Source organism: Vipera berus (assembly GCF_964194415.1).
Source record: "Vipera berus genome assembly, chromosome: 1".
NCBI classification, from domain to species: domain Eukaryota; kingdom Metazoa; phylum Chordata; class Lepidosauria; order Squamata; family Viperidae; genus Vipera; species Vipera berus.
In genome coordinates this window covers 54,743,660-54,770,771 of record NC_138202.1, presented here as the reverse complement: position 1 = coordinate 54,770,771, position 27,112 = coordinate 54,743,660, and the positions used below count along the sequence as shown (strand labels likewise).

Below are 27,112 nucleotides of genomic sequence, written 5' to 3'. Positions count from 1 at the left end.
ACCAGTTGCCCTCCGGGTGAGATTTAAGGTGCTGGTACTTACCTTTAAAGCCCTACATGGCTTAGGTCCGGGATACTTGCAGGACCATCTGCTGCCGGGAACAAATTCCCATCGTCCAGTACGCTCACACAGAGAAGGCCTCCTCAGGGTACCGTCAGCTAGGCAATGTCGGCTAGCGACCCCCAGGGGGAGGGCCTTCTCTGTGGGAGCGCCAACCCTATGGAATCAGCTTCCCCCTGAGCTTCGGATGGCCCAAAACCTCCAATCCTTTCGCCGCGGCCTCAAAACACACCTGTTCCACCAGGCTGACCTAGACTGACAGGCATTTTAATTAATTTATATTTAGTATTTTTAATTCATTTTTTAAATTTTCTAATTTTAATTTATTGCACTGATGTTCTCAATTTCATTTTTATCTTGATTTCTGTACTTATTTTGTTTTGTTGTTAGCCGCCCTGAGTCCTTCGGGAGATAGGGCGGGATATAAATCCCATCAATAAATAAATAAATAAATTTTAGTTGGGATAAGTGAGACTCAGAAAATGTGGCCCAGTGAGTTTGTCACATAAATTTAGATCTGACTGTTTTAGTTCACACACATTACCCTACATAAAAGGGACGTCGTGGCTCAGTGGGTTAGGACGCTGAGCCTGTCGATCAGAAGGTCGGCAGTTTGGCGGGTCGAATCCCGATTGCTGCGTAACAGAGTGAGCACCTTTACTTGTCCCAGCTTCTGCCAACCTAGCAGTTTGAAAGCACATAAAAATGCAAGTAGAAAAATAGGGACCGCTACGGTGGGAAGGTAACAGCGTTCCGTGCGCCTTTGGCGTCCAGTCATGCCGGCCACATGACCACAGAGACGTCCTCGGACAAGCGCTGGCTCTTCGGCTTTGAAAAGGAGATGAGCATTGGCCCCTAGAGTCAGAAACGACTAGCATGCATGTGCGGGGAAACCTTTACCTTTACCTTTACCCTACATACCCTATCATTGAAAAAGTTTGTAACTTTAAGGCCTGCAGGGTGAATTGGGCAGCATCTGGATAAGTTGGGGAGAACAGTGGACTGTTCCCTGGAACATAAATAATTAGCATTTTCAGTTCCAAAACATAATGTGTGCAAAATAGTCTACATGCTAACATCCATGTCAAAACATTAGTGACATAATCTGGCTTTTGTCAGCAGTAACCCTTATAAGCAAATCAATACTCTTTATGAAATACATTTAGTTGTGTACTGAAACGGGAATTATTGGGAATTAATATATCTTAACCACATAAAGCCCACTGTACTGCTCTGGGCGCCTATTGTTCAGACAATTCAAAGCAGATTCATGGTCTCAAAGTTTAGGAAGTGTGTTTTCTTTAAATGTTATGCAGTTATAGAGCTTGAAAATGTAATAACAGAGTTGGAATGGATGTTGGAGGTCTTCTAGTCCAACCCCCTGTTGAAATAGGAGACCCTATATATCATTCTGGGCAAATGGCTGTCCAGTCTCTTCTTAAAAACCTCCCTAAATGGAACATCCACAACTTATGGACTCAAGCTGTCCCACTGATTAATTGTTTTTACTGTCAGGAAATTTCTCCTTAGTTCTAGGTTGGATTTCTCCTTGTTAATTTTCCATCCGTTACTTCTTGTCCTGCATTCAGCTGCTTTGCAGAATAGGTTGACCCCCTCTTCCATCAAATATTGGAAGACTACTATCATGTCGCCCCTAGTTCTCAGTTAGACTAGACATACTCAGTTCCTATAACCATTTATCATATGTTTTAGCCTCCAGTCCTCTAATCATCTTTGCTGCGCTTCTCTGTACTCTTTCTAGAGTCTCAATAAACTGGGCATAGTATTCCAAGTGTGGTCTTACCAAAGTCATCTCTGTTCTGTATTTGATTTTATACACCTCCACTAATCTACATACTACCCTGAACACTATTTATTCTCTTACATTAATTTGTAAAAAAATGTTTAAATAAGTGGCACAAATTTAAAAATATATTTGCTTTTTTTTTGTTATCTGGTATGAATTGAGACGCGGTGGCTCAGTGGGTTAGGACGCTGAGCTTGTCGATCAGAAGGTCGGCAGTTTGGCGGGTCGAATCCCAAGTGCCGCGTAGCAGAGTGAGCGCCTGTTACTCGTCCCAGCTTCTGCCAACCTAGCAGTTCGAAAGCACGTAAAAATGCAAGTAGAAAAATAGGGACCACTGCGGTGGGAAGGTAACAGCGTTCCGTGCGCCTTTGGCATCTAGTCATGCCGGCCACATGACCACGGAGACGTCCTCGGACAAGCGCTGGCTCTTCGGCTTTGAAACGGAGATGAGCACCGGCCCCTAGAGTCGGAAACGACTAGCATGCATGTGCGGGGGAACCTTTACCTTTACCTTATGAATTGAGAGCCAGTTTGGTCAAGGCCAGGAGTTCTAGGCACAAAGGCACCTTAGGCACACAGCTTGCTAGATGACCTTGGACTAGTTATTTTCTCTCAGTCCTAGGAAGGAGGCACTGGCAAAGCACCTCTGACAAATTTTGCCAAGAAAATTGCAGGGACTTACTTGTCCAGGGAGTTTCCAAGAACTGGAGGTAATTGAACAGAAAAAAAAACATGAATTGTAGGTAGAGTGCTTTTGAGAACTGTTTGTGAAACTCTAAATCTGAACGCAGGATCAGTCTGTTTAATCCACATTAGAATCTTTATGAAAATATTCTTAGACCACTTTTTCTCAACTTTAAGATGCATGGACTTCAACTCCCAGAATTCCCTACCTAGCATGTTGCCTTAGACCAGGGGTATCAAACTGCTGGCCCGTGGGCCGTGCGCATCATGCAAAAGCCATGCCCACTCCATTGCCAGCAATGGCAAAACAGTCCCGATATGTTGCACGATGTCACATGATGTCGCGAGTTTGACATGTCTGCCTTAACAGTCTGGTATACATACAATGAATCTGGTGATTATGTAAATATAATTCTGAGGCACGCTAGTAAAGGTAAAGGTTCCCCCGCACATGCGTGCTAGTCGTTTCCGACTCTAGGGGCCGGTGCTCATCTCCGTTTCAAAGCCGAAGAGCCAGCGCTTGTCCGAGGACATCTCCGTGGTCATGTGGCCGGCATGACTAGACGCCAAAGGCGCACGGAACGCTGTTACCTTCCCACCAGAGTGGTCCCTATTTTTCTACTTGCATTTTTACGTGCTTTCGAACTGCTAGGTTGGCAGAAGCTGGAACGAGTAACAGGCGCTCACTCTGTTACGCGGCACTCGGGATTCGACCCACCAAACTGCCGACCTTCCGATCGACAAGCTCAGTGTCCTAACCCACTGAGCCACCGCGTCCCTTGAGGCACGCTATTTATTACCTGAATCAATTAGGGTTCTGAGTGGCAAACAACACAACTGGTATAGTCCTCACTTACCATCCAGAGTTAGAATTGGCATCTCTGTTGCTAAGCAATCCTGTCATAAAGTGAAATGTGACCACATCCGACTAAGCATGATGTCACATACCCACAACTTTCAACTTCCTGCCAGCTGGTTTGTTGGAAGCAAGCTGTATAGATTGTAAATGACAATCACATGACTGAAGTACGCTGTAACTATTACAATGTATGCCAGTTACCAAGTGCTGAATCACAATCACATGACTGCAAGGATGCTGCGATGGCCACAACTTCGAAGACTGAGTCATAACTCTCCTTATTCAGTGCCGTTGCAACCTTGAACACTCATTGAACAAGTGGTTGGTAAGTGAGAACTGTTGTTGTTGTTAGCTGCGAAGTCGTGTCCGACCCATCGCGACCCTATGGACAATGTTCCTCCAGGCCTTCCTGTCCTCTACCATCTTCTGGAGTCCATTTAAGCTCACGCCTAGTGCTTCAGTGACTCCATCCAGCCACCTCATTCTCTGTCGTCCCCTTCTTCTATTGCCCTCAATCTTTCCCAGCATTAGGCTCTTCTTCAGTGAGTCCTTCCTTCTCATTAGGTGGCCAAAGTATTTGAGTTTTAGCTTAAAGATCTGGCCTTCTGAAGAGCAGTCAGGGTTGATTTCCTCTAGGACTGACTGGTTTGATCGCCTTGCAGTCCAAGGGATTCGCAGGAGTCTTCTCCAACACCATAGTTCAAAGGAGGAGAATTGAAAATTTTCTGAGTTTTTAAGACAAGTTTGATCCATCCATAACATTGGTGATAATTGCTTTCCTCTGCTTCTTATTGCGTGGGAAGAGAGATGCCACAATCAGATTAAAAGGGCTGTTCATCTTCATGCAAATAAAACTATCTGGAAATTTTGCTTCTAAATGAGAATGGCATTTGAAATTCCTAACTCTCTTGAATGTGCTTTCATATGACTTTTTACAACAATTTTATATATTTATTAGAAAGGAACCAAATATATTATTTTTTTGTCTTCTTGACAGCTTCAATTTATGACTATGAAAAAGAAAGATGTCATTATTTCTGTCTTCTGATTGGAAAAATATTAGAAATGCATTGTTTTTTTCACTAAATCAAAATGTTTCTCTTCCTAATCAAATATAAATTTCTAAAAAAGCAGATGTTCTTGGGGCCTGACCTTTACCAAAGCTCTTTTTCATTTCTTCTTTTTTTCATGAAAATCCAGGAGATTCAATACATCTGAGCACTGAAAAAATAATCAGTTAAACATTCTTGTTGACTGCTTGCCAGAACTATAAAGTTGTTATATATATTTTTTAAAAAAACTTTAATTCAGAATTATGACCTAATTAAATAAATCTATCTAAACCCATCATTTAGCAGAGGGAAAAAATCTATTTCTTCTACATGGAAAAGAATAAAGTCAATTTAGATAAATATAAGTGCTTCCAAACATCTGCTATTCAAAGTACATAACTCACATTGACACCAAAGGTTGGTTTGTGTTTTGACTGGAAGCATTTGATATTATTTTTGTCTGCAAAGGAAAGAGTTGTGCAGCATCCAAGTGGTGAGATATTTGCCTTTTAGGCAATCACGATGGATTTGGGACAAGGAGAAGACTTGTGTTTTTTTAAAAAGAAAATCACAGTGAAAACTACTTGCTTTACTTTAGGAATCTTTGAGGTATGAATTATCTTCATGTGCAGATCTTCCAAAAGAAAATAAAGAGAAGCAGAAGAAAATAATAAAAAAATAGTTTAAATCTGTTAGACTCTCTTTTGTTGGGCACAGAATTGTAGTCTGTCATGTCTGTTGACGCTCAGTTTGGATGGAAAGACATTTTAAAAATAAATCAATACCATTTAAGAACACCCATGGTCTGCTTGAGATCTAGTATTCAATGCATTCAATACATTTCCACAGTATTACCCCAGCATCATTGTTAATAAGCATCATTAATTTCTTTTGCTAATGGCATGATTTTAAGTATGTGTCTTCTACACCCCTCTGGGGTCAGTGGGATTTACTGCCATGTTGAAAGGGCAGTTCATGCAATCCTGTTAGAGTAACTGTTAGAAGCAGTTTATACAGCCATTTCCCACGGAAGGCTGCATATGCAGAAGGGCTGCCACTGGCAGAATGGTGTGAGCAGCATAGAAATTCTATGCACAAAACACAGGAGCCAGAAGATGAAGAAAGAGGTAAATGAGGGAGAACTGGATTGGCCCATGTGCAAATAGGACTATAAGTACAACATCTTAACTATTTAAAATTTTGGGTGGTTTTCTAGTTTGATCAATATCAACATTAAGGTGCTTAAGTTGCATATATTTTGGACTTTAATCTTTAATTTTCCCAATGTCCAATTTAAATTTATTTTCTTGTAATTTAAACTAATTGTTTCTGGCCCTGTTTTCTGGAGCAACTCCAAGGAGTTCTATTCCATCTTCTACATGAACTGTCCTGTTTTCCTCTAGTCTTCTCTTCTGACGTTAAATCCAACACATCTAATTATTCCTTCTCTGTTTTCCTCCCAGTTTTCTTATTATCTTGATTCTCTCCTTTATACCAACCATATTTTAGATGCAGCAGAATACAGAGGGATAATGACTTACCTCAATCATGATATTATTTGTATCTGGTAATGCAACCTAGGATTGCATTTGCTTTGCGATCTACCAAGATGCTTGCCCTTTAGAAATGTTTTGAAGACATGGAAATGCCAATAAGAAATAAAACATTTCCTTTTTTGAATGTACCACTGCCTAATATGATCTCCACCTTCTTTACTTCTAGTCTAGTTTGTACTTTGTCATCTTTCCCACTAGTATCTCACTGTTGTTTTATAATTTTAAGCAAAGCAGTCAGAACAAGGTTATGTTCGCATAAGAATGTAACAACAAACTTTGCTAGTGGGCACACAGTTATTAATTTCACCTTTACTATCCCACCCCTGACTAGTGTAGCTATTAAACCATGGTATGTGGTCTGAATACAGGACATGTGATTGATTCTGGTTATAACTACCCCCAGAAAATAACCAACTACATACATGCAGTACTCATTCTAAGTATTGTTCATCCAGGATAAGATATTTACTATAAACAGACCACAGTCAAAAGAAGAAGCTACCAATTCTGTTTGCATTAACCAAGCATCACAATGGGGGGGGATTACTTCCCACAAAATGCTTAGAGTGACATGTATAGCAGCTATTTGTAAAGTTATGTAAAACCTTTGAAACAGAATATTCATTAGGAATAAAAAGCGAAATGAAGTTGCACACATGTAGATAAAACGGTGCAGGGTTTTTTTCCTCCACTTTTTCATTTCTCTCTTCTTTTCTTTTCCCTTTCTATTTTTTTATCTATTTCTTAAGAAATATAAAAGTGTGACAGGGCTTATATAGAACAAATAGAATTAAATCTACCAATGTAAATGTAATTAACTGTTGAGAAAATTGTCACCAGTAAGAATATTTAGAACTTGGGGGTGGGAAATAAACTGAAATAAGTACTGTAACAGGATTTATGATAAGGCAACCAAAATGACAAATAAAAAAAGAAATATTATATTAATATGATTGTTACTCCTTTGGAATATTGGAAAAATATATACTTAACTGTTATTTATCAAAATAATAAGAATTGTATTAACCTGCAAAAAATTGCAAAAAATACTTTGGGGAAAGGGGAAATCAACTAAAATTAACATATGGAATATAGATTATAGAAATTAATTGTTAAAGATTGTTCCACAAATGTTAGCCAGACAACACATTGTTTACTAATTATTGAGTGATTTATGCTGTGTTTATATATATATATATATATATATATATATATATATATATATATATATATATATATATATATATATATATATATATATATATATATATATATATATATATATATATATATATATATATATATATATATTCCTTGATAAGATTAAAAATACGAATCCCAGGCATGTTAAAATTAACAAACAAATGAACACTGGGATAGAATTAAAAACTAAAACAGTTTTTATTGCTGAAAAATCAAGCTTTCGTTGGCCAACTGCCAACGTCATCAGGATGGAGATGCTGGGGTGGGGAGATTCCGTTTATACTGTTGGTGTCTGCACTCTGCTCATGGAGCATGCTCAGATCTGTTTGTTGAGGTCTGCCGTATTTCTTTGAGTTGTCGCGCATCCGTTTTTGGGATGTATTTGTCTCTGGGTATCTGTTGTTAAAAGTGAATTGTTTATAGCTCCATGTGTTGTAGCCATAACCCTGGTCATTGTCCGTGTTCTCATGCCAGGGATCTTAAATGGTTGTTGCTCTTCTTCCTTGTGTTCGACATTGCAGAGTGGTTGTGTGCTGGTGCAACCTTGGATTTGATGCAATGAGATAATTTGTGAATTCTTGCGCTGTTTGTCTTCATGTCGCGCACGTCGTTGCTCTTCCCAATTTTTTAGTGCCTGGTATGCAGGGGGGAGGTCTATATGCCGGTTGATGGAGGAATGGTTTGAAAACCAGGCTTCCTTAAACAGGCGGCCGCCTTTAGTGTTGTCACTGGCAATAGCCTCAGTCCCTGCTAGATTAAAGGCATGGTTGTGTGTAGCCATGTGCGTCCACACCTGTGAACGTTGTTCTTGTCTTCTAATAGCAAGCTTGTGTTCATGCACCCTAGTCCTCAGTCGTTTTGCTGTCTCCCCAATGTAATTGCAATTGCAATTCTGGCATGATATCTTGTATACGACCGAGGCTTTTTCTTCATTGGGGAGTGGATCTTTAGGGCGCATGACGCAAGCTCGTAAGGTCCGGACCTTACGAGCTTGCGTCATGCGCCCTAAAGATCCACTCCCCAATGAAGAAAAAGCCTCGGTCGTATACAAGATATCATGCCAGAATTGCAATTGCAATTACATTGGGGAGACAGCAAAACGACTGAGGACTAGGGTGCATGAACACAAGCTTGCTATTAGAAGACAAGAACAACGTTCACAGGTGTGGACGCACATGGCTACACACAACCATGCCTTTAATCTAGCAGGGACTGAGGCTATTGCCAGTGACAACACTAAAGGCGGCCGCCTGTTTAAGGAAGCCTGGTTTTCAAACCATTCCTCCATCAACCGGCATATAGACCTCCCCCCTGCATACCAGGCACTAAAAAATTGGGAAGAGCAACGACGTGCGCGACATGAAGACAAACAGCGCAAGAATTCACAAATTATCTCATTGCATCAAATCCAAGGTTGCACCAGCACACAACCACTCTGCAATGTCGAACACAAGGAAGAAGAGCAACAACCATTTAAGATCCCTGGCATGAGAACACGGACAATGACCAGGGTTATGGCTACAACACATGGAGCTATAAACAATTCACTTTTAACAACAGATACCCAGAGACAAATACATCCCAAAAACGGATGCGCGACAACTCAAAGAAATACGGCAGACCTCAACAAACAGATCTGAGCATGCTCCATGAGCAGAGTGCAGACACCAACAGTATAAACGGAATCTCCCCACCCCAGCATCTCCATCCTGATGACGTTGGCAGTTGGCCAACGAAAGCTTGATTTTTCAGCAATAAAAACTGTTTTAGTTTTTAATTCTATCCCAGTGTTCATTTGTTTGTTAATATATATATATATATATATATATATATATATATATGTGTGTGTGTGTGTGTGTGTGTGTGTGTGTGTGTGTGTGTGTGTGTGTGCAGTTTACAACACTGGGTGCAGTTGTTCAGGGTTGAATAGCGAAGTCTTTGGTGCTCTCTAAGTTTGGTTGTTTGCTTGCAGATGTTTAATTACCTAGCTAGGTAACATTATTTGTGCTAGTGAGCAGGGGGGGGAGTTATTCCCTATTTATATTCAGTACAATAGCCTGCCTTGTCAGTATTGTGGGAGTACAGTTCTCTCCTTGGTAGTTCCTTAATTAGGGTATTGTTTGCTTCCTGATTTTTTGTCTGGTGTTAATCTCTGCTTATCTGGGTGTTAGTTCCTGGAGAGGATATGTTCTGATCTTTTTGTTTCCTTCTTAGTTTTTTATTCTCTGTTTTGAATGGTGTAAATGTGGTTTATCTTTATGTATCTATTGATGTTGATTTGCCTGAATGCCAAACTTCCAGAAAATCTTTAACATTTTTTGGTATTTGCCTGGTCACAGTCTCCCAGCTGAAACTATAGTTGAGTCTGCCCATATGTTGTGAAATTAAGAAGCTTTATCTTCTAACTGCTACTTGATGTTCATGGATATTTTCTGCTAGTGTTCTGCCTGTCTGTCCTAGACAGTGGCTGTTTACACCACCACCAGATCTGAGGAGCAGAGGAGCAGAAAATCATCAGGACAACTTCCACTCCACCCTGTACCCTAACTTTGCAGCTGATGCTGCTAAATTTGTACTTGGTTGCATCTCCTTCCTGCCGGCCTATGTCTTGGTTATACATGTCAAATCAGCACCTTTAGTCACAATAAAATCATGCAACCTGATTATGCAGTTTGAATTAGAAACAAATAGGCAACCAATGTAGTTCCCACAGTATTGGTGTTCTACAATAATTCTGGGCTGCTGAACTTTGTACTACTGTATTTATAGTTTCTTGGTGATCTTCCAGGTAATCCCATGTAGGCCATATCTTCTACTTCATAAACCGTAACAACTGGGGCCAAAAAGATGCACTTGGCCACAGTTATCACATGCTGTTCTAGCAGGAGTTGAGAGACCTCAGACTATGCACCAGCTCTTTCTGAAGGATACCATCATTCTTTTCTTTCAGTAAGACCCCCAGAAATTAAATTTCAGTTAGATGGCTAAATGTATCTTAGACTAGAGGTCCCCAAACCTTTGGACACCAGGGACCAGTTATGTGGAGAGAGGTTTTTCTAAGGACCAGAGGGGGTGTGGTTTTGTGTGCTGCCTTCATCCAACAGATGGGGCTTTGCTTGTTTGTGTGGTCCAGTTGCTGGCACGGACCAGGGGTTGGGGACTTGTCTTAGACTTCATCTTGATTGTTTAATTCCTTGGTGCATGCTCTTCATGGTTGCCATCTTAAATGGCATGAGACAGTTTGTATAATGTGTATAATCTGTTTTGTTTCATTTTATTTCAATATGCCATATGTAATAGTATGTCTTCTCAATTTTACAATTTACAATAGCTATATTTTCAATGCATATGTTGATATTTTAAAATGTGTTTCCCTTCTATCACATCATGATCTCATTAAGCTACATGTTATTTTTCTAATATTTTGCACTGTGGTAAGCATTCCACTTCCATTTTATCCTTCCATGATTGCAAAACTGTCCAGCAAGAGAATGACCAATAATCATTTGAAATCTGAATCAGTGCAATATTCCTTAGAATGAATGTGCACAATTACTAAGCAACTGGGTATTTTGACCATATTATCATTTTCATGCATGTTTTCCACCTCCAAGTTGTATAAACCTGAACGTTTACTGGATATAAACAAAGCAGGTGATGTGTATTTGTGTAATGAGGAAGGGTGTGGCCCAAGGAGATGAGCACCCTATATCAAGGTGTGCATAATCATTTAGGCATAATTATTTCCTCAGAGAAAATGGACCAAAAAAGAGATTTAACTGACTCTGAAAAAGTCAACAATTATAAAAAGTCTTTCAGAGGGATGCAGCACTCTTGAAATTGCTAAGATATTGAGGCGTGACCACAGAACCATCAAACCTTTTGTTGCAAATAGTCAACAGGGTCTCAAGAAACATGTTGAGAAAAAAGACGCACATTAGCTGCCAAAGATTTGAGAATAATCAAATGTGAAGCTACCAGGGAACCATTATCCTCCAGTGCTATCATATTCCAGAACTGCAACTTACCTGAAATGCCCAGAAGTACAAGGTGTTCAGTGCTCACAGAGATGGCCAAGGTAAGGAAGACTGAAAACCAACCACCACTGAACAAGACACATAAGTTGAAATGGCAAGACTGGGCCAAGAAATAGCTGAAGACAGATTTTTCAAAGGTTTTATGGACTGATGAGATGAGAATGACTTGACAGACCAGATGGATGGGCCCATGGCTGGATCAGTATTTATTTATTTATTTATTTATTTATTTATTTATTTATTTATTTAATTAATTAATTAAATTTTTATACCGCCCTATTCCCGAAGGACTCAGGGCGGTTTACAGGGCAACATAAAATACAATATAAAAATAGTATAAAATTAAAATAGATTAAATTACTTAAGCCCAACAATTAAAACAATATTAAAAGCTAAAACCCCTTCAGTCCAGGCCTGATAAATCAAAAAACCAGGTTTTCAGGTCCCGGCGAAATGAACGCAGATCGGGGGCGGTCTGAAGTTCCACCGGTAAATCATTCCAAAGGGCAGGCGCGCCCACAGAGAATGCCCTCCCCCTGGGGATCACCCACCGGCACTCCTTAACCGCCGGCACCCTGAGAAGGCCCTCCCTGTGGGAGCGCACAGGACGATGGGAAGTTGATGCCGGCAGCAGGTGTTCCCTTAGATAATCTGGACCCAAGCCATTTAGAGCTTTATAGGTCATTACCAGCACCTTGAATCTCAGCCGGAGGGCAACCGGAAGCCAATGCAGCTCACGGAGAAGAGGTGTTACACGGGAGTATCGGGAAACTCCCATAACAACTTGCGCGGCTGCATTCTGCACCAGTTGAAGCCTCCGCGTGGTCCTCAAGGGCAGCCCCATGTAGAGAGCGTTGCAGTAGTCTAGCCGGGAGGTCACGAGCGCATGGGTGACTGTGTGTAGGGCATCTCGGTCCAGATGGGGCCGCAACTGGCGCACCAGACGAAGCTGGGCAAAAGCCCCCCTGGTCACGGCTCCTATATGATCTTCGAAATTGAGCCATGAATCCAAGAGGACGCCCAAGTTGCGAGCCCTATCGATGGGGGGTAACACCTCACCCCCCATCATTAGTGATGGGAAAACCTGGTTAACCCGAGATGCTGGTATGCACAGCCACTCAGTCTTGGCAGGATTGAGACGAAGCCTGTTTCTCCCCATCCAAACCCGGACCGCCTCCAGGCAACGGGACATCACGTCGAGTGCATCACTGGGTTGGTTCGGGGTGGAAAGAAAAAGTTGGGTATCATCATCAGTAACAGGCATAGAGCTCCAGTTTGATTCAGATTCCAGCAAAGATTAAAGATGAGCTAGTTGGACCTTTTGGGGTTGAAGATGGACTCAAAATCAACTCTCAAACCTACTGCCAGTTTTTAGAAGATACTTCCTTCAAGCTGTGGTACAGAAAAAAGTCTGCCTCTTTCAAGAACACCATGATTTTTATGTAGGACAATGCTCCATCTCATGCATTGAAGTACTCCACAGCATGCCTAGCCAGTAAAGGCCTTAAAGATGAAAGAATAATGACATGACCCCCTTCCTCGCCTGACCAAACCCTATTGAGAACTTGTGTGCCCTTCTTAAATGGGAGATTTATGGTGAAGATAAACAGTACACCTTTCTGAACAGTGTCTGGGAGGCTGTGGTTGTTGCTGCAGAAAACGTTGATTGTCAACAGATCAAGAAACTGACAGACTCCAATAATGGAAGGCTTATGACTGTTATTGAAAAGAAAGGTGGCTATATTGGTCACTGATTTTTTAAAAAAATGTCAGAAATGTTTATTTGTACATTTTGAGTTGTTTGTTTATTATTCTCACTTTAACAGTTGCAAATAAATGAGTGAGATGGGCAAATTTTCATTTTTTATTTAGCTGCATACTAATTCTGCACACTAATAGTTCACAATAATTGTGCAACATAGATATTCTCCTAGGAAAGCCAAAACCTCATTTTCACTTTTTGAATATTCAGGTTTGAGGTTTATTAACATTTTGGATTGACCGAGAGCACTGTAATTGTTCAAAAAGAAAATTAATCCTTCAAAATACAACTTGCCTAATAATTGTGCCCACAGTGTATACCTGCATGTGTATGTACACGCACACACACACACATATACATACCGTTTCCTTTACTTAATGGGATTCTTTCCTCGTTGCAGTGCAAACGGCTGGAGCAGGAGCTTCATCATATGAAAGAGCAGAACCAGACTTCTGCAAACAACCCTAGACATCTGACTGCTAAAAACAATCAAGAACGTGCTCTGAAGGTAAATCTCCATTCCTTCTAGCAGGCAAATTAAGGTTGTAAGCCCTGGGTGCCAGCTTTCTCTGCTGCATAGATCAGTTGTGTACATTTCAGCAGAAGTGAGCTGTGCTGTTTGCCAACAACCTCTTCTTTAAACACAAATACAGCACCCTTCTGTTATGGTATTATTTTGTGCTCTCCCTCTCTCTCTCTCTCTCTCTCTCTCTCTCTCTCTCTCTCTGTCTCTCTCTCTCTCTCTCTCTGTCTCTCTGTCTCTCTGCATGAGAGAGCAAGTGTGTGCGAACGTAAGAAAATAAAACAATATTCTTTTCAAATTTTGATCAGCTATCTTCTGTTAACGAACATTAAATTGATACAAACTCTTTATAGCAAGCAGAATTGCAGATCTATAATATTTGGAGAGAAATTCCTCTTGTTTGTCCAGTAGTGACTGTATTTTTAAAAAGTATCTGCCCAAAATATTACATGATGTATTAGTAAAATTATTTACTTATTGTATTAGTAACGACATTGTTGATACTGATGTTTGCAAATAGCTAGTTGATGATTTCCTCTTTCCAGTTCCAGGTTAAAAAAAAAACATTTTATTGAAAAAATAAAAGGGAGGAGCTGGATAAAAAGGAGATGGAGCAAGAGGTGTATCTTACTTCCTCATTAGTGCCCTCAGGGAAGAGTAAAAGCCTTCATTTTGGGGATGGAGTTTCTAAACAGAGCTTTCACTTTGGAATTTTAAAATATTCTTATAACCAGTTTTTATTTTACATTGTAGACGAAGTTGTGCTTGGCTTTTTTTTTCTTGTTTGTAGTTTGTAGTTCTTGGGAATCCTTAGGAGGAAAAAGCAGGATCTAAATCTTTTCAGAGACTTTTCCATCCCAATATTTACATTTTGTTTTTAAAAGACCAAAAGAGGGAATTCCTAATTCATCTTAACAAGGATAAAGAAAACAAAACAAAAAAGAAATCATTGTCAATTGGCCTATAATTTTTACCTCAATTCCTATACATTTCTACTGTTTAACTTTGTTTTTAGTAGATTAGCATACTTGCTTTAAGTTTTAGAGGTAAATATAATGTTACCTTTGTTTTACTTTTGAAATATGAAATAGGTATCTCTTTTAATAAATAGATTGTACCAACTCATAAAACTGAGCTTATTTTTCTGACTTACTCTTAAGATTTGAGCCCAGGCAACTTTCATGAGGCAACAGAGATAAAGCTGCTTTCTGCTTGGTTGTCATGGGAATGTTCAAAAACCTCTTAGATGAGAGGGAAATTTAGGCAGCTGTCAAATAAAATGTAGTTCATCACCAACTGTTTCATTTGTTTGTAGCTTTAATTCTTTCATTATCAAAATCATGAGTCACTTTTTAACGTTAAAAAACTGTATTTGCTACTTTGATTTAGACTTTCAGTGTTGCTACATTTAAGTATTTTAAACTTAGAGTGGCATGGGTATCATTACAACTCATCCAATTCATTTTTTTCATTTAAAACTTTAATTCTATATATTAATATGTTTGAATTTATAGTCATTTAACAATGTAGGCAAATGTTTTTACAGTTTAAAAGATACAATATTTGAACCTACAATTTGAAAAATGTTTTGTCTTATTAGTGGTAAAACATTATGTAATAAATGTGGCAAATTTCAGTCTGGCTAAACTAAAATAATTAATATCATACTGTTGATCTCTGCAGTATTTCTTCCATGTACAAGATTTACAGTTCTTTGAAAGACATCATATTTATTTTATCAGCAATGGTAGGTATATGTAAGTCTAATAGATATGTTTATTACAATACAGACTGGTTAGGATTTAAACATTCTCAGCACAATTTAACTTTTAACACAATATAAATAAGTTGAACATTATTTACAATAGAGCCAAACAGATTTTGTGTACATTTATTGCTCAAACTATTGTTGCTTCTGAAAACCATGCTTTTCTGGCACACGTTTTACACAAGTAACGCAAATAAGACTATTAAGCCAAGGGGCCTATTTTACTTTTTTTCACTTTCAAGAGGAGAAAACCCATGCAGCCATCCACAGTAGGATTATGACTCAGCTGATACTTGTATGGTGCTTTCTTTTTATGAATAATATTATATCCTTATTTTAATTATTAATACTGTTTGTCTAAATGTCTGTTTCACTTAACATTGAAAGTAGAGTAGATATTGTTTAGCTGTGGTTAAGGAAAGGGTTTTATCAAGAAAAATGTATTTCTGAAGCCCAAACAGATTATATGAAAGAGTTGCGTTAATCTTAGCAAATCATTAGGCCTGAAGGGAGGAAATACAATACGAAGCATTAACTTCTTTATTCATAAAGACAAGAACATTGCATACGCTAGAAAAGTTCTAGTATAGTTCCTACTTAGCTTTGGTTGTATGTTTCAAAAAAATGTATCTAATTTAAATTTATAGACAATAAGAGCAACAGAACTCAATAGAAATATATATTGGTGTCTCATTTTTTATCATTTATTCCAAAGTAATATGAAAACACTGATCCTTCTTGAAGAGCTGATGATGACCAAAAGATAATGTGTCAGTTAAATGAAGTAATACAGGATGAGGCTGTAGCTACCAAAGATTTCTTTTGAATAAGCTTGAATAATCTAGGTGCTTTATAAGATCAGTACATTACCTATCATCAGAACATTATCTATCCTATTTGGTCATATTCCTTCCTGATTCTTATTTAACTATCTATCTCTAATTACATAGCCACCCAATTACAAAGCAACCATATGTTATAACTACAACACATCTCCTAACTAGCTTAGTAATTGAGAACGTTAGCTGAGCATTATTTGATCTGCAATCCCATACATCTGGAGAGCAGCAGATATATCAGTACTGATTCGGAATTCTGGGATTTGTAATCCTTATGCAACCAAGGATTTATTGAAATTACAGGGACTGGGGTAACAGAATAACAGAGAGGATTCAAAGAGATTGCTAAATATGCAAGGGGAGAAAAAGGAGGGAAAGCTCCTCATTTCAGGCAGACGCTAGTGGAGTACAAATAATTTAGGATAACCCTAGATAAATTTTCTTGCGTTTAGTGGAAAATTCAGTGAAAATGCTGTTGGATAGTAGTTAGGAAATATTGAGAAATGACTGAAATAAAATAGCAATTAATTTAAATTTCTTTATTTAAAGTGAGCGCATAATGATACATGGTTGTTTGTCCTGTACAAAAATGCTGTAAGTGGTTTCCGAAGCTCTTTACCCCAAAGAGAAGCCATAGGAAGCTCTAAATAACAAAGGTCTTTTTCTGACCGATCTCTGACCTTCTTATCTGGAATACCATTCCAAGTTAATAGAATCTACTTTCAGTCTCCAGTAGACATAGAGGAGACATAGGTGGGGCAAGTTGTATATAAATATTTCTAAGGTATGGCTTTTAAAAAATGGCACCTGAGCCCCTCTACCTGATAAAATTCAGCTCTTGTGTGTTATATGCCTTGAAATTTGTAAATGTCATGAATGAGGAATTTTTTTCTAGACAGGGTGGGTCAGTAAAAGGGGAGGCCTTAATGTGTTTTCAAGACTTCAAACTCTCCTTGACAAAGCAGATATCACATATTTGCATTTACCAAATCTCCTTTCATTGCACATCACAAAACCAAATTCTAATTCACACAATCCTAGCTAATCCACCAAATTGAAGCAAAGTTAGATAGTTAGTAAAGTTAGCTAGGCAAATCCTATCCTGTGGCTCTCCATGAATAGGTTTCATTTATATACTGACATAATTAAATAATTTAAGATTTTAATCAGAATTTGCAACTGTTTTCCACTGGAAGTTGAAAAACTATTAGAATACAAATGGAGCAAGAGTGAACTGTATAAAGTAAATGACTTGCTACCAAAAAAATCAAAAGTTTTATGGATTTTAGAAGAAATGGCAAAATATTCATAATACTCATACATGTTTATATGTTTAAATATAATTTGACTTTTAAAACCTTAAACAGCTGGTATTGTTACTTGACCTCAGCATGTAGTGTCTTCTCCATTATGGCAGACTAATTTAAATCACTTTTCTGCTTGTTGACTCATATAGCCCTTTTTATGAATAAGGGGAAACTGTCTTTTTCTATATCTGACATATAGCCAATGTTTTCACTTTGAAATTAATTACCATATTTTTGCTACTAAACTCATGAATCTGTGGTTTACTAAACTGTGGTTAAAAGGAAAAAACAATCACAATATTGTTTTAGATTTTAAGAAATTCCCACTAAACAATGCTGAAATTGCACTAAATCTAAGCAGTAGTGTGGTTTGTTTGCTTTTAAATTATCATAAGGCGTGAAACTATCCATTCTAGCTTAATACTAAGTAAGATTCAGGTCACAGTTAAACAAACCACAATTCTCCAAATTCAGACATCATAGATAATATAGTTAGTTTTAAAGTTTTTAGCATACCGTATTTTCCGGCGTATAAGACGACTGGGCGTATAAGACGACCCCCTACATTTCCTGTTAAATTATAGGGTTTGGGCTATACTCGCCGTATAAGACTACCCCTCTTCCAACGCACACCAAATAAAATTTAAAAAACATCAGATTTGATTTTAATATGGTAATTTTAATTCAAATGCTTATGACATGCAGGTACTTAGTAGGAAAACTGTCACTTATAAACATAAGGCTGTTTGTCATCAAACATGTAAACATAAAACAGTGCAAGTGGATTAAACTTAATAATAATAATAATAATAATAATAATAATAATAATAATAATAATAATAATAAAGTTGGAAGGGACCTTGGAGGTCATCTAGTCCAACCCCCTGCTAAGGCAGGAAACCCTATACCATTTCAGACAAATGGCTGTCCAGTCTCTTCTTAAAAACTTCCAGTGTTGGAGCATTCACCACTTCTGGAGGCAGGTTGTTCCACTGGTTAATTGTTCTAACTGTCAGGAAGTTTCTCCTTAGTTCTAGGTTGCTTCTCTCCTTGACTAGTTTCCATCCATTGCTTCTTGTCCTGCTTTCAGGTGCTTTGGAGAATAGCTTGGCTCCCTCTTCTTTGTGGCAGCCCCTGAGATATTGGATCACTGCTATCATGTCACCCCTCACCCTTCTCTTCGTTAAACTACACATACCCAATTCCAGCAACCGTTTCCTATTTTCCTAATTCACTTTTTCACTTTTCCTAATTCACTCTAAAGCTTTCCCTGCGCAGAGCCTTAAGTAACACCAGCTGCCTGCAATTAGTGCAGGTTCTCATCCCACCAGGCTCAAGGTTGACTCAGCCTTCCATGCTTCCAAGGTAGGTAAAATGAGGACTCAGATTGTTGGGAGCAATAAGCTGACTTTGTAATAATGCTGCTTGTGGGGGGGGGTGAAAGCACTAATAAGCAGGCATATACATAGAATGAAGGCTATTGCTAAGCACATTGATTTGTGCTTTAAATTGTAAGCCGCCCTGAGTCTTTGGAGAAGGGCGGGATATAAATGGGATTAAAAAAAAAAAGACCAAATGGGAGATCCGCTCCAGGTTTTCCAGCCAGCCCGCCCAGTTCCTGAGTCAAATGTGTCCTTAGAGCTAAGCAGCTGTTATGGCTGCGGCATTCCCCACCTGTCTTTCAAGTTGAGATAGACTACAGCTGCTCTTCAACTTTAGAAGGAAAGACGCCCAGACCCCAGCCTGTAAAAAATCACAGACTGCAGCTTCTTCTCCAATTGGTCCCGCTTTCCCTGCACAGACTAAATGGGAGATCTGCTCCAGGTTTTCCAGCCAGCCCTGTCCCTAAAGTTTCAGCACCCGGCGTATAAGACGACCCCTGAATTTTGAGAAGATTTTCATGGGTTAAAAAGTCGTCTTATACGGCGGAAACTACGGTACTAGAGAAAAAGTATGAAATGAAGACACATAAGTGTCAGACATTACTAAATCATGGATAATCAACACAAATACACCCACCCTGCCTAGTACAAAAGAGAGAGAGAGGTATTTGTGTGTATATACACACATTCAGTGCAGGAAGGAAGCCTTTGCACACACAGTTGTATTTTGGTTGGGTTTTACACAAGTCAAGACCTTGTCCCGCTAGGTCTTGGCTTGCACTGAAGCCAAAGTGCACACAATTTCAAATCATGAAGGCTTTCACCCTGCATATATCTGTGCTGAATGTGTGGATATCTGCAGCATGTTGATATATTTAAAATGATAGGTACAGGAGAGAAAGGCATCCGTAAAATCTGGAGATTTTGTCAGATGAAACATATTGTTGTGATATTACAATGCAAGTAACTTCCCCTGTTGGAGAAGGCACGTGATGTCAAGATGCACATACAAAAGAGGTGAGTTTTGCTTCGTGATATCACATTCCCACTTTGTGTTTTGCCTTCCCTCATGACGACCCAGTAACGAGAGGATGAGTAATGAAAGAAGACAAGTCCTATGTTGCCTGTAGATGTAGCAACCTGAGGTATGGTTCAGATATATACTACAACTATTTTCTGAGATGATAACATTCTAGTAAGTTTGCTGTAATTCAAATTAAAGTGCAGCTTGTAAGGGCTCCTGTGATGTTTTAACAAGCTGCACTTTAATTTGAATTACAGCAAATTTACTAGAATGTTATCATCTCAGAAAATAGTTGTAGTGTATCTTTGAACCATATCTCAGGTATGGTAAGTAGAAGTTCATCAACAACAGCTTTTCTGTCACAGCATTGCAGTTAGAGATTTTAAGTTGTTGCATAACTGCAATATTGGCCCAAGATATTTTTTTGCCTTCTCCACCTCTTTATGCTCCGCAGTCTCGAACATCTTGCTGCAAGAGTGAAAGTCCAGGGAATTTGCTTTCATTTATTCTTCATTTGCCTAAATGGCAGAGCTGAATGAACACAGATTTGTAGCAAGAAGGGGTAAAGGCAGTCTTAATTTAATGACCACTCTTTCAGCAACCATGCCAAGTTATGATGGTGGTGAATGAATGGTCCTTGAAGTTCTAGCCATCCCAGCATCTCTGTGGTCACTTGGTCACAATCTGAGTGCTTCGCAACTGGCTTTCACTGACAACAATTGCAGTGTCCTGCACAAACAAAGGGGAAGTCCCCAGGGGCAGATGCTCTTGTAAATTATGCACCCTCCCCTATCTGGCAGCAGGCACTCATGCAACCAGGTTCTGCAAGGACCATGCACTCTCTGCCCTGGCAGCAGCCACCCCCAGCCCTGCCATGTTCATGCCACACCTTGCACCACATATTCCCTGGCTGTGACTCACTTAATAACCTCCAGTCCTTGTTTAACAATGGCAAAGGTGAGTGCTGGGATTGCCATCACTAAGCAATAGCAATTGTACTTTACTATAACATCACTTAACAACAGAAACTCTGGTCCCAGTTACTACCACTAACTAAGGACTATTTATAATAGTTTTAAATGAAGATTTTATAGAACTTACTATGGCATAAATGGAGTAAATATTTGCACAAATGCTAGCTGGATTGTATGGGTGTTGTCTTCAGTTCCATCTGGAGGACATGGAGTTGAAAAAAGCTAAAGTGGCTATTTTTCAGACTTTAAAAACAAAGAAAGTATGTTATTTTCTGTCACACATTTATTTTGTCCAAAATACTTTCCTAAACTAACCTTTTGGAATATCGGCCCAGTGCAATAAGACAGAACCAACTAAAGCGATAAGGCCCAGCTGGTTTGATGTCCAGTCTGGCACAATTTGTTAAAACAGCTGGTCGCTTTAACCTGTCCATGCTGACTCCCATCCAAGGCCACATCTAGGAATGTTTTGTCCATATCTGATGAGTTTTGGCATTACATCCCAACTCATTCAATGTCCATAGGACAAAAAACCAGACAGTGACAAAATCAATTGGTCTTTATTGTCAGTAGCTTTGAACTGTGTTGAAGCTATTGAAAATAAATACTGCTGGCAGTTGCTATTTGTATCAACATAATTGCTCTGTTGGGCTGCTTAAGTGTTGGCAGCCAAGTGAGAGTTCATTTCAGAGTTATTTGCTTTAATATAATTCTTGGTAGTTGAAGCTATTTCTAGGCATTTCATATTCTTCATAATCCATAAGTGAGATAGGTTTCTGTTGTCTCCAGGTAGCATTTTTCTCCCTTATTCTTAATTGTTTAAGTGAGAGTCTTAAGATGTAAAGTCTCTAAGCCAGGGGTCTTCAAACTTGGACCTTTTATGACTTGTGGACTTCAACTCTCAGAATTCCTCAGCCAGCATACCTGGCTGAGGAATTCTGTGAGTTGAAGTCCACAAGTCATAAAAGGACCAGGTTTGAAGACCCCTGCTCTTAGGGTTTGTGCTCAATTACTGCAGGTGATTTCAATGATTTCAGAGACAATAGGGAAAGAATAGGAAGGGTAGTGGGCACATTGTATAAACTATAGATCTCTTCAGATTCGGATTCTTTCACAAGGATTAAGCACAATACCAAACATGACTACTCACAGGCAAGACAAGTAGAATGCAGACCCATTGTGTGGGAGATATTAAAACAGAGCAAATATATGGAGATCTCAGCAGAGACTATATTAGGATGTGTCATCCTTGCAGAACCTGATTGCTCAGTCCTTGAGTGTACTTGATTTTATTGTACTTATACAGAAATGAATTATTCAATAGGAAGCAATAAGCTCAGAGAAGTTCTTTCCTCTTTTAAGGATAAGAGGAAAGAGTTCAATTTCAGTGCTTTGGATATTCTCTTAACAGTTGCATTTTCAACTTTTACCCTTCATTAGACCAAAAAATGCAAATGAAAAAAGCATGTAGAACGTTAACTTGAAAGGTAAACTAATACAGCTCAGTTTAGAAGTAGAATTAACTCAACAAACACCACTTTCCTAAAAGCTGTCCATCAAGACACTTTCAGGTGATCATTGTCAGTTTGCCATGCTAAACCAAAATGACAATTAAGAAAACCCCTATTCACAAAGAACCTATATTTAGATTTCTAAGTAGATTAATAGCACGTGGGTCCGTGTCTGCTCAAAAGTAAAGCTCCATGGGTCCCAGTGGGATTTATTTCCATGTATGAAATACGAGGAAATGTATGATTGAAGCCTTATTCTACTGGTAATCAAAGAAAATAAAAATTGAAGAATCTCTTTTTTAAAAGTTTTGCTCTTTAAAATGAAATATAGACCTATCTGTGTATAGTCAATACCAGTTCATACAGATACAAATATGAATAGGTGTGTGCACAGAGCCATGTGTGTCTGCACATGTGTATGTGTATGTGTGTAGCCAGAACCAATTCACAAAGCAAGATTGGGAGAAAAAAAAATAAAACTAGTTTATGCAGATGACAAATATATCTACACCAATGGTAAGATGCATTCTTTGGTAAAAAGTTTGTATTGTACTTTCTTATCAAGAAAATTTTCAAAAAACCTTGATATGCTTATATCCACTAAGCATTCAGTTTTGTACAACTTGGAGGTGGAAAATATGCATGAAAGTGATAATATGGTCAAAATACTCACTTGTCTAGTAATTGTGCACACAGTATAGTTTGGTACTATCTAGAGCAGACATGTCAAACACAAGGCCCGGGGGCCAGATCCGGCCCGCGAAGTGGTTTCATGTGGCCCGCGAAGCCATCCTGGAAACAGTGAGGGAACGGCCCCCACTGTCTTGGCCCTGGCCCAGAGACCCTCCTCCTGCCAGAGACCCTCAGATCTGTCCCACTCCTGCCCAGGCCCCCATAGGCACCCTCGATGCGAACGATGTAGAGCTGGCCACGCCCACCCAGTAGGCCATACGCACTCTGGCCACACCCACCCAGTAGGCCACGCCCACCCAGGCCATACCCACCCAGCCCCCTAAGGGCAACCTCAATGCTGATGTGGCCCTCAATGAAATTGAGTTTGACACCCCTGATCTAGAGGGCCAGAAGTTTACAACCCTGAACCAAAGTACCTTGGGATTTGAATATGATTTGGATATGATTACCAGCTTAGTTCTAGGCTGCTCAAATATCAGAATATGAAAAGGAATGACTGTAAGCACCAAGTGCCTACTTTTTTGTAGAAACAGGAGTGGAATACATTCTCACCCAAATATAGATGTGATCGCATTTTGGTGTGTTGCCTGGAATTCATTCTTTTGTTACAGTATTAAACAGATATTGAATTTTATAATTAATGCAGTGCATGGTCTCTCTTGAAATCCCCTTAATTACACGATTGACTCCAAGGATTAGGCAGCATGGATTTTAATTTTAACTGAAACAAAAAAGAAATAAAAAAGCTCCTTAAAAATTATTCTGCCAGATCAATTGTCAAAACACAAAACAATTTAAACATCTTTTGACATGTGGGTTTGTCAGATTCAAAACACTAAAACAAAGTTAAGTGAACCTTTAAACCCAAATTGTATCATGTCGTTTTCCAAATGTTTTATTAACTATGACCTTGCAGAGGAATGTCTAGCTCTCTCAAAGTTTTGTTTTTTCAGTTTTTCTTCTGAAAAATAGATCACACTCTTGCTGAGTTTTGTTTATGTTCAAAGGAAAATGACATCAGCTTTCATGTTTTCAAAAGCTTGCCCAGTGGAATTTACATGGTAGTAATAGCAGAAGCAGCTTAGATCACATCATTCCAGCTTCCTATATACATGGTTATAAAATACAAGATGGTATCTTGGCTCTAGTTGCAATTTAGCAGATGTAATTTCACGGTTGTTTGTTTTTTTTCACAAGGTAGCACAGGACTGTGAAATGTAGATTGATAGATGATCAGTTCAAAAACACATGCAAAATGGCTTTGTTTACTTATTAAATAGTAGCCTGATTTCCTAAAATATAAATTTATTTTAAACAAATATTTTATTTTATATTTTTCTGGTGTTAACATTAATCTTTCCGCTTGACTCACATATAAACTGACATCCAGAAAAACATGCTAAAAATTGATATTAAAAAAAAAGAGGTGGAAAGAAGACAGAGAATACAAGTCCAGTTGTTAGCTAATAAATGAAGAAAGTGAAAAGTCTAAAATTAAAAATTCTAGGAAAAATACATTAAATACAATTGTATTATTATAGCACAGAATCTCTAAACTTCAGAATTATTCAGATTAGCCTTTTTTATTTCTCCAAGCCAAGATTAAGCCTTTTGCATAGAACTGAAGTTAGAATGTATGCTGGCTTGAAGTTTATTCTGAACTGAGTTTATTTTGTTGAAGCAGATATGTAAGAAACACAATTTCTTTTCATGTACAGCTGCTTGTTGACAAGGCCATCAGTCTTCCTTCACAATTGTGGCTCTGAACAGGTTTTCCAAAAAGGCAGGAAACTCTCCTGAGTGTCGCAAACTGTGTCACTAGGACTGTAAGAAAAAGGCAATCATTCCAAACTGGGCAAGACAAATTATTTTATTTATTTATTTATTTATTTAATTTTATTTGTATACCGCCCTTCTCCCGAAGGACTCAGGGCGGTGAACAGGGCAATAAATACTAAAATACAAAGATACAAAAATTAAGAAGAGATTAAACCATAATGCCCAATACAATACAACAATAAATTACATAAAAACAATGATAAAACCCAAACCCATCAGACCAGGCCGGCTTGTTCAAACAAATAGGTCTTTAGATCACATCGGAAGGAGCGAAGGTCGGGAGCCATCCGGAGCTCAACCGGAAAACGGTTCCACAGATCCGGCGCACCCACAGAGAACGCCCTCTCCCTGGGGGTCACCAGTCGGCATTCTCTGACCGGTGGCACCCTCAGGAGGCCCTCTCTGTGGGAGCACACTGGGCGGAGGGAAGTTGATGCCGGCCGCAGGTGCTCCCTAAGGTACTCCGGACCCATGCCATGTAGGACTTTAAAGGTCATTACCAGCACCTTGAATCTCACCCGGAAGGCAACTGGAAGCCAATGCAGCTCACGGAGCAGAGGTGTAACATGGGAGTATCGGGAGACTCCCAACACGACTCTTGCGGCTGCATTCTGCACCAGTTGGAGCCTCCGAGTGGTCCTCAAGGGCAGCCCCATGTAGAGAGCGTTGCAGTAGTCTAGCCGAGAGGTCACGAGCGCATGAGTGACTGTACGCAAGGCATCCCGGTCTAGATAGGGCCGCAACTGGCGCACCAGGCGAACCTGGGCGAAGGCCCCCCTAGTCACAGTTACTATATGATCTTCTAAAGAAAGCTGTGAGTCTAGGAGGACTCCCACGTTGCGGGCCCTATCTACGGGGGGTAATATTAGACAAAGCACTTCCACTTTGTTTGGAGAAATATTTTCCCCACTCTTTGTTTCTCTTGGATAGATCAGATTGTTCCAGGAATCATTGTCCTTAACTGTCCAGAGAAGCACCATTAAAATTAAGTAATGAGCTGCAGTTTTTCGCATCTGGAAAGCTTCTGCTTTATTTATATTAAATATTGTAAATTAATTTCAGGAGCTTTCAGTGCATTAAAATAATACAATAGTGAAAAAATAAAAACATAATCCTAAACTTTTTATGCAAATAAGCTAAAATCCCTGATCATAAATAACTTTCATATGAAACTAGTTAATATCTATTGGAATTGGAAAGGATACAAAATTAGGGAATCTCACTGATCTTACATTTCTGGTGTCAGTGCAAACATTTTAGTTCTCCTTTATGCACTTGCTTAGATAGATCTATTAGGATTCCACATAATTCTGTACCAATATGAACCCTGTTTTGATATTTTGAGCATTCTAGATATTTTACCCACCACAACATCTTGTGATGTTTACAGAAGGAAAGTCGCTGCCCATACAACTGTGTGTTCATAGGCTTCAGGGCCAGAGTCCTGCATTAACACAACCGCCTGCAGGGAAGTTGACAACATTTGAGGAATTTTGGCAAGAGACAGAATATAACTAGAGTTTTAAATAAGCTTTTTTATGAATTGGGTTAAGGTTTTTCCTACCTAACTTTGCAGATTTAATTGCATTGTTGACTTATCTACTGTGTCTTTTAATGTTTATATTCAAATCTTGTAATACACTGAGAAACTGGCAATGGTTTTGGCCCATCTATTACCATTTTAGAGCATGCTTAGCCAAAAAGTGCATGAATAAATTCAAATATATCTGTAATTTCCTCTTTGTATTGCAGCTTAGGATTCTATTTCAATTAGTTTATTTACAGGTTGCTCTCGGTTCCAGATATCCCCTAGAGAAGCAGGAAAATTAATTTCATCTTATTTCTGTGACGTGTAAAGATAATTTTGAATTTTCTTTTTGTATTTTAGACTTTAAACGATGCTATTCAGTTTTGGGTCTGCACATTTGTTGTGCAAACCTCTTTAACCAAATCATTAATGAAAATGTTGAAAAGCACTGGTCCTAGGATCAAATCCTATGGCATAGCAATAGCACTTAGACTTATATACTGCTTCACAGTGCTTTACAGCCCTCTCTAAGTGATTTACAGAGTCAGCATATTGCCCCAACAATCTGTGTCCCCATTTTACCGACCTAGGATGGATGGAAGGCTGAGTCAACCTTGAGCAGATGAAGATCAAAGGAATTGAACTCCTGGCAGTCAGCAGAATTAGCCTGCAATACTGCATTTTAACTATTGTGCCGCCAGGGC

The 27,112-nt window shown here is 39.0% G+C and overlaps 1 protein-coding gene across 4 annotated transcripts in view; it reads left to right on the top strand.

The window, feature by feature from the left end:
• The window catches only part of MIPOL1 (mirror-image polydactyly 1), a 194,512-nt gene that overhangs the window by 94,860 nt on the left and 72,540 nt on the right, over positions 1-27,112 (top strand). For all 4 annotated transcript variants that reach the window (XM_081336215.1, XM_081336216.1, XM_081336217.1 and 1 more), the window contains one exon: positions 13,421-13,528. In XM_081336215.1, the coding sequence (XP_081192341.1) occupies positions 13,421-13,528 (108 nt within the window). The remainder of the gene's footprint in view (positions 1-13,420; positions 13,529-27,112) is intronic.